Source organism: Rhizophagus irregularis, chromosome 27 (genome assembly GCF_026210795.1).
Source record: "Rhizophagus irregularis chromosome 27, complete sequence".
NCBI lineage: Eukaryota > Fungi > Glomeromycota > Glomeromycetes > Glomerales > Glomeraceae > Rhizophagus > Rhizophagus irregularis.
Window position 1 is genome coordinate 1,169,141 of NC_089455.1, and position 15,503 is coordinate 1,184,643.

General features: G+C 27.3%; 3 protein-coding genes across 3 annotated transcripts; 1 reads left to right on the forward strand and 2 right to left on the reverse strand.

Annotated features, from left to right (window-relative positions):
* Nucleotides 1–361: 361 nt before the first annotated feature.
* Nucleotides 362–2,633, reverse strand: OCT59_018174 (uncharacterized protein). Its single transcript, XM_025317966.2, has 4 exons — nucleotides 1,601–2,633; nucleotides 1,287–1,539; nucleotides 1,109–1,206; nucleotides 362–1,035 (listed from the first exon to the last, which is right to left on the reverse strand). The coding sequence occupies exons 1-4, from the start codon at nucleotides 2,452–2,454 to the stop codon at nucleotides 615–617; spliced, it is 1,626 nt and encodes a 541-aa protein (XP_025177101.1). The 5' UTR covers nucleotides 2,455–2,633; the 3' UTR covers nucleotides 362–614.
* Nucleotides 2,634–7,385: 4,752 nt separating this feature from the next.
* On the reverse strand, nucleotides 7,386–8,205 carry OCT59_018175 (uncharacterized protein; the record flags this gene model as incomplete). The annotated part of the gene is made up of 4 exons (XM_066148584.1): nucleotides 7,386–7,658; nucleotides 7,734–7,831; nucleotides 7,967–8,108; nucleotides 8,170–8,205. The coding sequence occupies 4 exons, from the start codon at nucleotides 8,203–8,205 to the stop codon at nucleotides 7,386–7,388; spliced, it is 549 nt and encodes a 182-aa protein (XP_066004499.1).
* Nucleotides 8,206–10,280: 2,075 nt separating this feature from the next.
* OCT59_018176 (uncharacterized protein) lies at nucleotides 10,281–11,014 on the forward strand (the record flags this gene model as incomplete). The annotated part of the gene is made up of 3 exons (XM_066148585.1): nucleotides 10,281–10,331; nucleotides 10,415–10,897; nucleotides 10,970–11,014. The coding sequence occupies 3 exons, from the start codon at nucleotides 10,281–10,283 to the stop codon at nucleotides 11,012–11,014; spliced, it is 579 nt and encodes a 192-aa protein (XP_066004500.1).
* Between the last annotated feature and the right edge of the window lie 4,489 nt (nucleotides 11,015–15,503).

A 15,503-nucleotide genomic window follows, 5' to 3' on the forward strand; every position in this document is an offset into this window, starting at 1 on the left:
CAAGAGAATTCAATTATTTTAGTAGTTCGATCAACTTTCGGAATTTGGCCACTAAACACACAAACCTTGAATGGTACTAAAGCTATTTTTTAGTAACGATTGACTAAGAATAAATGATTTTTTTTTTTGAATCCTAAAAATGATTTCGCCTATCACAATTTTACAAGTGGCATCTATACACAAACACGTGTCAATGGTGATTGACACGTTCAGTAAAAGTTTATTTTGAAGTAATTTTACTGAATCCTTGATTCATTGGACAGTATAGATCTTAGATCGCAATCAGAATCAGATAAATAATCTTTTAGCTAAAAGAGCATTTTTTGATATAATAGTATATAATAATGAAAATTATTTATCTAAGCATAACTTTTTTTTTTTGTTTTTTTATTTGAAATGCAAAAAAAATGTCTCTTTAATCATATATTTTCCCGGTATCAATGATTATTTACTTTGCCTTGTAATAGAAGGAAGGTAAAATTTTTAAATGAAATAAACAAAGTAAATAATGAACCGAAAAATCAGAACTCTATAATTACTAAACATAAAAATACAATATATTAAGTATAAACTATTATTTAAATAATTAATTTGCTAATGGCGTTTCTTGATGATTATGATTCTTGTGCATCGAAATCTAAAACTTCCATCACAGTTTTTCCCTCCCTTTGTAATAAAACAACAGCCTTTGTCTCCTGGAATGCCAATCTCCAAATAGCATTTCCCGCACTTGTCATTTCTCGAATAAAATCGCCAGTTTCAATATCCCATAATTTGACATGCCCATCATTACCACCAGAAACAATCCGTTTTTCATCAAATTGTAAACATGTAACAGAATTGTCATGGGCTGCAATGTGCTGGACGCAACGGTTTGTATCTAGGTCCCAAATTCGAATCGCCCCATCACTACCTCCAGTAACAAGGATCGATTCATGAAGTTGTAATTGTCCAACGAGTGATGTATGACCCTGTAAAACTCCTAGACAAAAACCTGTTTGACGTGACCAAACACGTGCAGTAGAATCAAGAGAACTACGAAAGAATCAAATAAAACGTGTTGTTAGAATTTTTTAAATTAATATAAATATTCTATAAAAATACTTACCCAGTAACAATTTTTTCTCCGTCAAAAGCTATGGAATAAATTTGTGAATAATGTCCTTGAAGAACATGTAAGCACTCACCGGTTACAATATCCCACACCTACATACGTAAAAAAATGAATCATGTTAAAACAAATTAAATCAATGACCATCAGAAAAATATGTACTTAATATATTTACACGGGCCGAGCAATCATAACTTCCAGAAACAACAATATCACCATATATTTCCATGCATCTCACACTCGCTTGATGCCCAGCAAGCAGGTGAAGCAGTAGACCCTCTTCAATATTCCAAACACGCAAGGTTGCATCACGGGAACCGCTAACAGCAATTGTCTTGTCTTTCATTTTTAGTGAACGTACAGTTGACGTATGGCCATGAAGTACATGTTTACATTTGGCTGTAATGATGTCCCAAACCCGTACTTCTCTATTAAAATAAAGATATTATTCACTATGGCCAAACAGTTTAACAATGTAACTTTCCTTACCTATCACATCCTCCAGAAACTAAAACTTCGTCCATATATTGCAATGCCCACACACCACCTTCATGGCCTGATAACGTTTTTATATATTTGCCATCAGAAACATCAAATATATGAATTTTTTTATTATCCATTCCCACTACTATATAACTTTGACACATTTGCAATGATGTGACAACTCCAGTATCAGGGCTTATGTGAGTAACAAGAGTTCTCCCCCCATGCTTCCAATTAGATTCGACTATATATCGCCTTCGAAAATGATCCTTGTACGAAAACTTATTGATTCTAGAAGGAGATTCACTTGTTGGAGAAGGTGGTAATTTAGGTGCTGCTGAACTGCGTCTCCTAAAGTGATGGCGTACACAAAGATTCTTCCAAGTAAACTCGTCATTTAACAAAGACCGCCAGAATTTAGAAACACTTGATGCTCTGGAAAGAGTTTTTGGATCATTTATAAATGATAAAATATGTAGACTAAGTTCTATTGGAAGGTCTTTAAGAAAGTCACGTTTCAAACGTGGTGATATATAATTAGACACAAAAACAAGCTGTTCAGTATTGCAAGAATTTAGAAGTTCAGCAAGAAGACGTTGTCTCTGCAAATTGTCCATGTTCTGAAAACCCATTCTGACTGTTCGGCTAAACTCTTCTTGAGCCGAAGGTGGAAATCCTTCGGCATTTACAGGTGGGAATAATTGTGGCGAAGGAGCAGGAGTAGGTAAGCTGTGGAAATTTGTCGTAGTGACCCACGGTATTTCAGGAGGAATGGGGCGTTGCATTATAGGCAAAGTTTGTTTTTCCTGACTATTACTTGTACCTAGAGAAGAATCTTCAGTATCTCTCCCCTTGAGCATCAGTAATATTATGTTTACTTAAATAAGTTGTTATATAGATACAGTATTAAGATCTTTAGTGCGATTATAAACGAAAGAAAATGCGAATTCAAAAGATGGAGAATATGAAATTCGGTTAGAAGAGTTAAGCTTTGAGACAGAAGTGAGTTTCAGATAGCTGCAAGTAAACAAAATAGTCTCATTAGTCGATTTCATATTATATCAATAATTTGGACATAATTTTGGCCAAAATTAAAAATGCGAAAAATTTTTTTCCCATCTGGTCCTTTTCCCCAAATATTATTGGTTCAAATTATTGTAACGTTTATATAACAGACATGTGCACGTATCGCATCTATGTCACGTAATTTTGTAATTTGCATTGCGTTTATTTTCCAAATACATCACTATTATTTCGATTTTCATTGAATTTACTGTATAAAAAAATTTACAATTCAATTATCACAATATTTTTACTATGAAATTTTACATACAAATTCAGTAGTCAATTTTTATTAAAATTAGACAAATATTAAAAAACTTTTATTAGAGATGACTTTTACATTTTGTCCAATATATAAAAAATTTTAAATTTGAAAAATACTTATTTATTATTTGAATACAGTGTGTAATTTATGTCAAATATTCTTTTTATGCTGCTGAAATTAAACTTATATTGCAATATTAATATAGATAAACTAAGTATTAAAAAAACAAAAATCAGATTTATTGAAAACTGTATTATTAAACCAACCTTTTCTTCACTAATTTGATTCCTTGTAAAAAATTACATGTATTTTAAAGTCAAAAAAGTAAGAAAAGATAGCTTAATATAAAATTTTCAAATAAATATTATTTTGTTAAGGGTAGCTGAAGTTAAATATTAAATTCCATAAATAACTTTTTAAATTTTCAAAATTTTAATAAAAACATTAATTTTTAACATTTTTTTAGAAAAATCAATTCCAAAGTTGAATACTGAATCTTATAGGTAAAGTTTTGAATTATTAAAACTTTAATAAAAAAATGTTAATTTAACATTTCTTTTTATACATATTATTGTAGGAAAATCAGCCATAGATAAAGTTTTAAATTAATAAAAAATGTTAATTTTTAATTTTTTTTTATATTATTATAAAAAATTAGCTCTGAAATTAAATATTGAATCCTATAGATAAAGTTTCAAATTTTCAAAACTTTAATAAAAAACATTAATTTTTAACATTTTTTTTTATTATATTATTGTAAGAAAATTAGCTTCAAAGTTGAATACCAATCCTAAAGATTAATTTTGAAAAATTTTTTATCCAAACTATTAAAAATAGAATAACATTATTTGGTGACCTATCATTATAATAACCCTATCATATGACTTAATAAAAATTTTAATTGTCTGATTTTTAATTTTTGATTAATTGATTTTTTATTTCACAAAAAATATTTTATTTATGGTAAAATTTACAATATTAAACCTATAAAATTATACACTTATACTAATCAAAATAGTTCAATTCAGACTAAAATCAGATGTCTAATTTTAGTCTAAATTGTAGCTTAAAATTATCTGATTTGTAATATAAATTATATTTTTCATTTGTATTTCAAACGGTTATCATTCATATATTCAGAATAAAAATTTAAATATAAATCAGACATATATCAACCAATATTATTAAATTCAGCATTAAAATTAATTTATTAATTTATAAAATTCAGAATAAATTCAGATAAAATGTAAAATAAATTCAGATAAAATTCAGATAATATAATAATTTTTATTACATATATATGTTGTGCCTCAGATCGATTCTTGCCTCAGATTGAAGCTCACGCACCTCACATTGAGATTGTCACCTGACGCATCTCATTTGAATCATTCAATAAAGTCTGTTATAAGTAAACTTTTTTTCTCATTAATTAAACCACTTTTTGTAATATAAACAAACTTGTACGCCATAATGAGTTACATGTTTCCTGAAATCTTTATGTAAATCCGATTCATATTGAAGTTTATACTTGTATTTTATCTGAAAAATCATTAAATTTTAAGTCATTTTTCAAATGAAAAGATTTAATGAGTATGATTCTAATTAATCTGAAATTTTAGGATTGTATACTTAAAATAATGATAAATAAGTTTACTTAGTACTTAAAAATACATTAAAATTGGAAATTTTGATGTTTAATTATAGCTCATTTTTATTAGCAATTGAGGTGCATCAGATGACAATCTCAATCTGAGGTGCGTGAGCTTCAATCTGAGGCAAGAATCGATCTGAGGCACAACATATATATAATAATAATAATAACTAAAAATAAAATAAAAATAATATTTATTCTTTTTGTATAAGTTATCAGAAATTATATAGTGCGAAAATTTGCGCAAGTTTACACATCATAATATTTCATAAGTTTCCAGACCCACTGCAAGTTTGCGTAAGCGTAATATTTTGTAACTTTTTAAAATATTTTAAAATATTATGATATGCAAAGCTTCATAATTTTATGATTTGTAATATTCCGTAATTTTGCAGTTTGCAATATTTCATAATTTTACATAATATTTTATAAGTTTTCAAACCCGCCACAAGTTTGCGTAAGCATAATATTTTGTAACTTTTTAAAATATTTCAAAATATTACTACAGTCAACTCTCTTTATAGTCACACATTTGGGACAGTCCATATTTGGTGATTATAAAGAGATGTGACTATATAAAAAATTTCTTATATTTGTATATCATAATTCCGGCCAAAAATTAACATAATTTTAGCCAGAATTATACTTAAAACTTTATTGTATCGTAACTTCGCCAATATTAATCGTAGAGAGATGATCTTACCGCCATTCGATTCGTCTTGAGGAGACGGTTCTAATGGTATAAAATACGTCGAAATCCAATCACTAGATTAATTTCCGAAATTAAAAAAATATTAATGGTTTTTGTGTAATAACTCTGCCAATATTGATCCTAGATAGACGATCTTACTACCATTCGATTCGTCTTGATGAAACGAATCTAATGGTATAAGATACATCAAAATCCAATCACTAGATCAATTTCCGAAATTAAAAAATATTAAATGGTTTTTAAGTAATAACTCCGTCAATATTGATCACAGAGAGATGAGCTTACCACCATTCGATTCGTCTCGATGAGGCGATTCCAACGAGCTATAAATCGTCTTTTTACAATCACTAGGTACCGAGAAATCTAGCAAAATGTTAAATGGCGCAGTAAACGTAAATCAAGAAATATTATAATGCCGATGTTTAACATTTTGTTGAATAACTCGTCAGCCAGTAGTCGGAAAAGGATAAAACTACCACCATTCGATTCGTCTCAGTGAGACGATTCTAACAAGCTATGATACATCTTTGTACGATTATTAGATGCCAAGTTATTTAATATATTCTTTATATAACTGTGATTATAAACGGTTCTTTTTAATATAAGATTTTTGAGGATAGGTGTGATAGTGACTATAGATAGATTGTGACTATATAGGATAGATTTTAATAATAAAGTGTTTTGAACATTCAACTGGTGTGACTATATAGTAGAATGTGACTATAACGGGAGTGACTATAGAGGGAGTTGACTGTATATATATGCAAGGCTTCATAATTTTACGATTTGTAATATTCCGTAATTTTACATAACGTAATATTTCGTAATATTTCAAAATATTTTGATAAATAATACTTTATTTTCTGTACTATAAGTTTATATAATGTATGTTTTATTAGATATAATTTTATTAAACCATAAAAAATTACAAGTATTTATTAATATATACAGAATACATAAAAGTAAAAAAAAGAAAGAGTAAAGAGTAACAATATTATTAGATGTAAAAAGAAGAGAAACAGCTATAGTAACGTTAGTATTAGATATAAAGATAAAAGAAATATTGTTATTATTATTAGTATTAAGGTAAAAAGAGTTAAAGAAACAGTAAAAGGAGTAAAAGAAACATGGATATTATCGTTAGTATTAAAGTACAAGTAAAAAGGAATAAAGGAAACATGAATATTATTGTTAGTATTACGATACAATAGAGTTCCAATCCGTCATCCGACGGATGATCAATCTCTTCTCATTTATTTTTGGAAAGAGACATTTATGTTTCATAATTTATAATTTAGGAACTGCATTCGATGTAAGGTGATCAGACTATGCATTATTTAATTAATTGAACATAAAATAAATGGGGTGAAATCTTAGTCAGATTGAAATTTTCATCCGTCGGATGATATTTTAATCTGTTCCTAATTTCTCCTCACTTTCATTTTTGAAAAAAAAGTTTATTTATTAAACTATATACTGTATTATGCTCTTAGGATATTCTTAAAAAAAAATGCTCTTTTATATTAATTAAATGAGCGTACAACTGTCAAAATGTGATTATCCGTCAGATGACGGATTGGAACTCTACGATACAAAATAACAAAGAGGTAAAAAAAAATGAAAATAATTAGTATTAATAAACAAATATTTCTATATCTGCAAAGCAATAAATTATAAGAAAAGACAAAAAAATTAAAAAATATTAAACAAATGAATAAAGAAATAAGAAACAAAAATAAATAAGACAAAAAATGCGTGCATGATTGAATCACATGCAAGAATTAGCCTAATTTTGATTGCCCAGAAAATACGATACTATATGGCGTATGCACAATTACTAAATATCATCCTTTTGTGATAAATAAAAATTACTAGCACAAATTCAACACAAATTTAACAAATTTAACGAAATTTGGCCAAAATTAATAATTTTTTACCAGAATTATCAACACAAATTGAACACAAATTGAATACAAATTTCAGTCACGATTTATTTATGTCACACCTGTATTGTTAAGAATTAATAACCATTTTATTTATTAAAACTATATTATTATAGTAAAAAAATGCTATTACGTGTGATATATATAAAAAATAATATTTATTTCCTATGCAACTCATAATTCTCTAATAAACTATTTATATACTGACCTTCCTCCTCTGTGTTATAAGAGTCACTAGAAAGTATACCCTTATCACCTGCACCATCATTATTATTAGTCGTACCATCGTTAAGCTTACCATTGTTAGTCGCACCATCATCAGCCGCACCTGCTCCATCATTAGCTGCTCCATCACCACCATCATCTACATCATTACCATTATGAGAATCGTCGTCTGAATGTGTAAATTTATCCCTATTTTTCAACTTTTGCTAAAAATCAATAAATAAATAAATAAACTGTAATTCAAATAATTCACATTTTGCAAATTGTAAATTAAAACTTACTAAGTTGTTGATTATCTTTGACTTCATTATACTTTTGCTCATTTGAATGTTTTGATTATTAGGATTTAAGTACGTTTCACATATGCTAATCGCATACGCTATTTGTGTTTTTGAGGGATTTTTATTTTTTTTTCACAACTTACCAATTATCAGCGATATATATGTCGTAGATTGCCTATGATCGTTAACCCTTTTAAATAGGTTGTTGTAACATCTTTTCACCTCCGACTTACTCTTCCATTCCTGAATCATTGACGAACTAGCCAGAGTGTTAATAGATGGTAATTTATGCCCAGTCGCTTCAAAAACAGAATACATAATATCTTTGATTCTAGATGTGAATGTCCCTCGTATACTTCTATGTTGTTGTACTAACTATTAAAAAAAATATTAGTATGAAATTTAATAAAATTCATAATTGCTTTAACTTACATACAGTCAAGGCAATTTTTTTTTGAAAAAAATAATCCATTGATTTTTTTTGAACTGGCGTATAAATTCTGGATTTTCATCTTTTAAATATTTTTCGGTAGCGAGTTTGTATTAGTCTTGAAAAGGATAAACAAAATTTTCAAATAAAATTTTGACACCTTCTTAACGAGCTCCTAATCAAACGAGGTTAGCATTTCAGTTTTACATTAAATAATATTCGTCTTTATTACCTTTATATCTTTCTAAGATCCATTGTATTATTATTTTTGTTATTATTGTTGAGCTTTTTTTCTATACCCAAGAAACGGGTTTTGAGATTTTTTTAAGAACTTCAAGCTTAGAAATTATCTGCGAATTGGTTCTTAATAGTTTTTCTATTGTTTTTTTATTAACTTTAACAATAAAATATAATATAACTATATATTATATAATTTCTTATAAAGAATATGATATATATCATGTTATATATATCTTCAACATTATCGTTTGATAATCTTATTTGTTTCTCGGCTTCACTACTCTTCTCAGTATTACGTCTTGAGATTCTTTCATTATCATCAATATTTCATTTTTCGCTACATTTTGTAGCTATCAGAATAATATGTGAGGGAGGAGATATAAACTAAACTTGAAAAAGAGAAAAAGATATTACTAGAAATTTGAAGAGGAACTAGAAATACAAAAGGAGAAAAATATATGAGAAAAAGAGGAAAGACATGAACCAAAAATTTGAAAATGAGGAACTAAAAATATGAAAAGGGGGGAATAAATGAATCAGAGGTTCAGAAAAAGAAGGCAAGCTGTTATTACGTCATTTCCGCCATTCTATACTAAAAAAGAAAAAAAACTTGTGAAATATTGTGAAAAATGGATGAACTAATGCAAAATATTACGAAAAATAAATGAACTAATGCAAAAATTTTGCATCGTGATATTACAAAAAAAAATTGTAACACTTTCATAAGAGAATTTTTAAAAAAACTCTCGTAAAAACATATAGTACAATTGAAGTATTAATCAATACCTATTTATAAAAAAATAATATGTTGCACATATTGGCTTTTATACATGGCAAAAAAAAAATTGCAGCCAGTAAACTGCCAAAGACAATTGGCTAATCAGATTGATAGCGCTTATAACTGATTATCGCATAAATTTGTGCTGGTTATCTGTCCAAATTAGTAATGAAATTCAGATGATTAGCCAATTGAATAAGCCGTATTAGCCATCCGAATTCTTACAGCCCATTACAGCTGATTTCATAATATACAGAATACTTAGCAAATTTTAAAGAACTCGGAAATATTCAGTATAGCTCAAATAAGATAAAATTATACCACCATTCTCAGAATAACACTTCAAAATTAACATATAATTTTTATTTTATAACATGATTTACCGAATATTTCCAAGTTCTTTTAAATTTGTTAAGTGTCCCAAAATTAGCTGTAATGCGTAAATTTGTGGATGATTAGCATATTGAATAAGCCGTATTAACCACTTAAATTCTTACAGCCCGTTAATACGTAAATTTGTAAATGATTAGCCGATTGAATAAGCTGTATTAGCCACCTGGATTCTTACAGCCATTCGTTAATACGTAATCTTATCTACTCAAAATTTTGTTAGCATACGAAATCTCATATAAATTGAATAGTGAATCGATGCTTTTATTAAATTTGTCGCATTAATTAGCAACATGAGTTTCAAATGCCCCTTTGTATGCGAATATTCAGTCAACACTTGCATATCACTGGTAAAAAAATGATTTATCCTATACATATCTTACACATATTGGGTACTCAAAATGTAGAAAATCATACACAAATAATACACATATCATACACATATCGGGTACTAATATATATATCATACATATATCAGGTACCTGATAGGTATACTATATATATAAGTACCCGATATGTATATGATATGTGTATTATTTGTGTATGATTTTCTACATTTTGAGTACCCGATATATGTAAGATATATGTAGGATATGTGTAGGATAGACCATTTTTTTACCAGTGATATACTCAACACGCCTAGAAATGCTTAAAAAATGTAAATGTAGAAGATGATGATGACGATAATAGTGAAAAATATAACAGTGAAATGGATACAAGAAGTAATCAAAATAGTGAATATGAAAATGATAAAGTTGAGGTAATTATGTATTTCAGATTATTCTTTTTGGAGCTTTTAAGAAAAAGCTCAGATATACTAACTTATTTAGCTTATAATTTTAGGTGGATGATGATAATGATGCACAAAACATGTCTTTTGACAGTATTAGAAGTGCAATATCAGAGATGAGCCTTGAAGATAACTTTGAAAATATATTAGATTCTTCCAAAGAGCCTGAAATTTTTGAAGAATCTGAAAATCCTAATTCCAAAACTTGCACAGAATTTCATAATGATGCTTATAAAGATCTAATGTTATTAGTAATAAAATACAAAATAAATAATAAAGGTGGTAATGAAATAATACACTTTTTTAATAAACATTCAAATCTTACAGAATCATCATTACCAAAAAATATCGAACAGGGACGAGCATTTATGAATAACATGAAGTTTTCTAATTTAGAATTTAGTAAAGTCCTCATAACAAAACATAAGGATAAAGATTATTTTCTTTATTATCAAAATTTAATACAGTGCATCAAAAATATTTTAGCTATTCCTGACATAACACAAAATTTTGCGTTATCTTACGAAAACTTTGAGGTAAATGCCAAATATTATTTAATTCAATAATTTAAATAATATTTATTTTAATTTATTTATATTATTTTATAGTATAATGGAGAAAGTATTTACAGTGAGCAAAACACTGGAAAATAGTGGAAGACTATGCAAGAATCCTTACCTACTGGTTCCAAATTATTATCAATTATTTTATATTCGGATGCAACAACTACAGATATATTAGGAAAAAGTCAATTGCATCTGATATACATTACATTAGGTAATATCCCGATATGGCGTCATAATAAACAGGATGTAAAGCAACTTTTGGGATATTTACCAATTTTAAAAGTTGCAAACAAAGATCTGGTCTGTGATACTTTTCATAAATCTTTACGTCATTTACTAGAACTAATTATTTTATTAAAAAATGGTATAGACCTTCTTATAAATAATGAAAATACCTGGTTTTATCCTAGAGTTTCAACTATTATTGCAGATTGTCCAGAGGCTGCAAGTTTTTGTTTAGTTTATAAATCCTCATCAGGAAATTTTATAGAGTGAAAAATTGCGTAAATTTACAATTTTGTAAGTTTACGAAAGTTTATGACATAATATTTCGAAAAATTTCAAAATATTATGTAAGTTTACAATTTCGTAAGATTTATGTGATATTACGATTAAAATATTACATAAGTTTTTACTAAAACAATTTAAAAAACTGTTGCGAAATAGTTCTTTTTAGTTAAATAAACCGTTTTGCAATGCACAGGTCGAAAAGTGAAAAATCAGGCACCAATAAGGTTGCTTGCCAAAACCTAGGGGTTTAGGCAAGATGGCGTTTCGCCGAAAAGCAAAATTCTGCCGAAACTATATTAAAGTTATATTAAAAAACTGGCGAAACTTTGGAGAAAGGCGAAACTGCCAAAACTTATTATAAATGCCGAAACTGCCGAAACTCTGCCAAAACTATAATAAATCTATAGTAAAATTTTGATGAAACTAATCGTAGGATTTTGAAGAGGTTTAGACAAGCAACCCTAGGCACCAATCGGTGTCTGATTGGCATTTTTGCCAAATACGATAACGCCAATCGAGGCAGTTTGCTAACTTTTGATCCAGTGATCAGAAAAGGATGAAATATAGCTCATTGGAATCGTCTCAACATGACGAATCTAATGGTAGTAAAATCTCATTTCTAGGATTAATACTTGATGAGAAATTAAGTAAAATATAAAAATAAAAATGTATCATTTATATTTTATTTAATTTTTTATTAACTATTAATCCTAGAGATGCGATTTTACTACCATTAGATTCGTCTTGTTGAGGCGATTCCAATGAGCTATATTTCATTCTTTTCTGATTACTGGATCAAAAGTTAGCAAACTGCCTGATTGGTGACTGATTGATGCCTGATTTTTCACTTTTCGACCTGTGATGGTTTATATTAAAATGATTTAAAAAACTGTTGCAAAACGGTTCTTTTTGGTTAAGTAAACTATTTTGCAACAGTTCTTTTAATTAAATAAACCATTTCACAACGGTTGATATTAAAATATTTTAGAAAACCGTTGCAAAACGGTTCTTTTTAATTAAATAAACCGTTGCAAAATGGTTCTTTTTAATTAAATAAACCGTTGCAAAATGGTTCTTTTTAATTAAATAAACCGTTGCAAAATGGTTCTTTTTAATTAAATAAACCGTTGCAAAATGGTTCTTTTTAATTAAATAAACCGTTGCAAAATGGTTCTTTTTAATTAAATAAACCGTTGCAAAATGGTTCTTTTTAATTAAATAAACTGTTTTGCAACGGTTTATATTAAAATCGTTAAAAAAATCGTTGCAAAACGGTTTATATTAAAATTGTTAAAAAATTGTTGCAAAACGGTTTATATTAAAATCGTTAAAAAACTGTTGTGAAATGGTTCTTTTTAATTAAATAAACCGTTGTGAAACAGTTCTTTTTAGTTAATAAACCATTTCGCAATGGTTTATATTAAAATAATTTAAAAAACTGTTGCGAAATGGTTCTTTTTAATTAAATAAACCATTTCGCAACAGTTTATATTAAAATAATTTAAAAAACTGTTTCGCAACGGTTTTTATTAAATTCGTTAAAAACCATTTCACAACAGTTTTTTTTCGTTTAAATTGAAATAAAAAACATTTCACAATGTTTTTTATTAAATAAATCTTTAAAAAAACGTTGCAAAACATTTTTTTAACTTTTGATTCGAATCAGATTCAGAATAGATCAGTTTTATCTAAATTGAATTCAGACCGAATCAAATTAAGCTCATTTCGGATTCAGATCAGATCGGATCTAATTATTTTTGATCTGAATTTAAATCAGATCAGATTCATCTCAAATCCGATCTGATTTGATCCGTTCAGAACACCAATTATATGTTAACTGGATTTTGATCATAAATATTTTGCTCTGCATAATTACATCATTTATTTCCTAAATAGTATCATTATTTAAATTACATGATATTAAAATTAATTCTCATTGGATTAACTATTATAATTATTTCTCATTATTATTATTCCAGGTTGCTAACCCTATTAGATTAACTTTCAAAGAGTCTAGACTGTAGCTATTAAGCTACTAAATTAGTTTGTGGAAACAATTTTTGAAGCTCATTAATAGTGTAGTTTATGTTAAAATGAAAGTAAGTATAACTAACAGGAGGGGTTTTGTTCATGAGTGGAATTAACCTAACACCTCGTGGCACAAACTCAAGACAGCCATGCAACATCTATATAATATACAATGACTTCGCTGCTGATCTTTAAGGCCGTCTAGACATTTGAGTTTCACAGTTGCCTTCATATTCTCCAGGTGGAAGGCTTAATGTCTTCACTTCCAGGATGAGAATTATCCTTTAAATTTAGTTAAAGGAAGAATCCCAACCTATACCCTCTATCATTTAAGGTGTGAACTACAAAAGTATCTAGTTAGAATAAGTAGGACCTTTCAGTCTTTCATCAGGAAATTATATAGTGCGAAAAGTTGCGCAAGTTTACACATCATAATATTTCGTAAGCTTCCAGACCCACCGCAAGTTTGCGTAAGCGTAATATTTTGTAACTTTTTAAAATATTTCGAAATATTACGATATGCAAAGTTTCGTAATTTTACGATTTGTAATATTCCGTAATTTTGCGGTTCGCAATATTTCGTAATTTTACATAATATTTCGTAAGTTTTCAGACCCGCCGCAAGTTTGCGTAAGCGTAATATTTTGTAACTTTTTAAAATATTTCGAAATATTACTGTATGCAAGGCTTCGTAATTTTACGATTCGTAATATTCCGTAATTTTACTGCGTAATACTTCACAACTTTTTAAAATATTTCGAAATTCTATGATGCGTAATGTTCCATAATTTGATGATTCGTAATATTCTGTGATTTTACACAACTTAATATTTCGTAATATTTCAAAATATTTCGATAAATAATACTTCATTTTCTGTACTATAAGTTTATATAATGTATGTTTTATTAGATATAATTTTATTAAACCATAAAAAATTACAAGTATTTATTAATATATACAGAATACATAAAAGTAAAAAAAAGAAAGAGTAGAGTAACAATATTATTAGACGTAAAAAGAAGAGAAACAGCTATAGTAACATTAGTATTAGATATAAAGATAAAAGAAATATTGTTATTATTGTTAGTATTAAGGTAAAAAGAGTTAAAGAAACAGTAAAAGGAGTAAAAGAAACATGGATATTATCGTTAGTATTAAAGTACAAGTAAAAAGAAATAAAGGAAACGTAGATAGTATTGTTAGTATTACGATATAAAGTAACAAAGAGGTAAAAAAAAAACACGTTAATATTAAAATAATTAGTATTAATAAATAAATATTTCTATACCTGCAAAGTAATTGAACAAAAGAATAAAGAAATAAAGAGAAAGGAAAAAATAAACATGTTGTTAGTATTGTTAGTATTGTTAGTATTAAAGTACAAGTAAAAAGGAATAAAGGAAACATGGATATTATTGTTAGTATTACGATACAAAATAACAAAGAGGTAAAAAAAAATGAAAATAATTAGTATTAATAAACAAATATTTTTATACCTGCAAAGCAATAAATTATGAAATATATGTAAATATATTGTATATAATTAAAGAAATAATAGAAAGAAGAGACAAAAAAATTAAAAATATTGAACAAAAGAATAAAGAAATAAGAAACAAAAATAAATAAGACAAAAACGCGTGCGTGATTAAATGATTAAATGATTAAATCATATGCAAGGATCAGCCTAATTTGATTGGCCAGAAAATACGATATCGTAAAATTACGGAAATCCGCATTTTAAAAAATCACAGAAATTGTATATGCACAATTACTAAATATTATCCCCTCGTAATAAATTAAAAATTATCAACACAAATTCAACACAAATTTAACAAATTTAACGAAATTTGGCCAAAATTAACAAATTTTTACCAGAATTATCAACACAAATTGAACACAAATTGAACACAAATTTCAGCCACGATTTATTTATGTCACACCCGTGTTGTTAAGAATTAATAACCATTTTATTTATTAAAACTATATTAATTATGGTAAAAAAAATGCTATTACGTGTGATATATATAAAAATAATAT

Bases quoted from the DNA above. Each gene is read 5' to 3' on its own strand.
- OCT59_018174 (XM_025317966.2), bottom strand. From the start codon at position 2,454: ATGCTCAAGGGGAGAGATACTGAAGATTCTTCTCTAGGTACAAGTAAT. The intron at 1,540-1,600 runs GTAAGGAAAGTT...TTATTTTAATAG, and splicing joins GTTTCTGGAGGATGTGATAG to AGAAGTACGGGTTTGGGACA. The intron at 1,036-1,108 runs GTAAGTATTTTT...ATTCTTTCGTAG, and splicing joins GGAGAAAAAATTGTTACTGG to TTCTCTTGATTCTACTGCAC.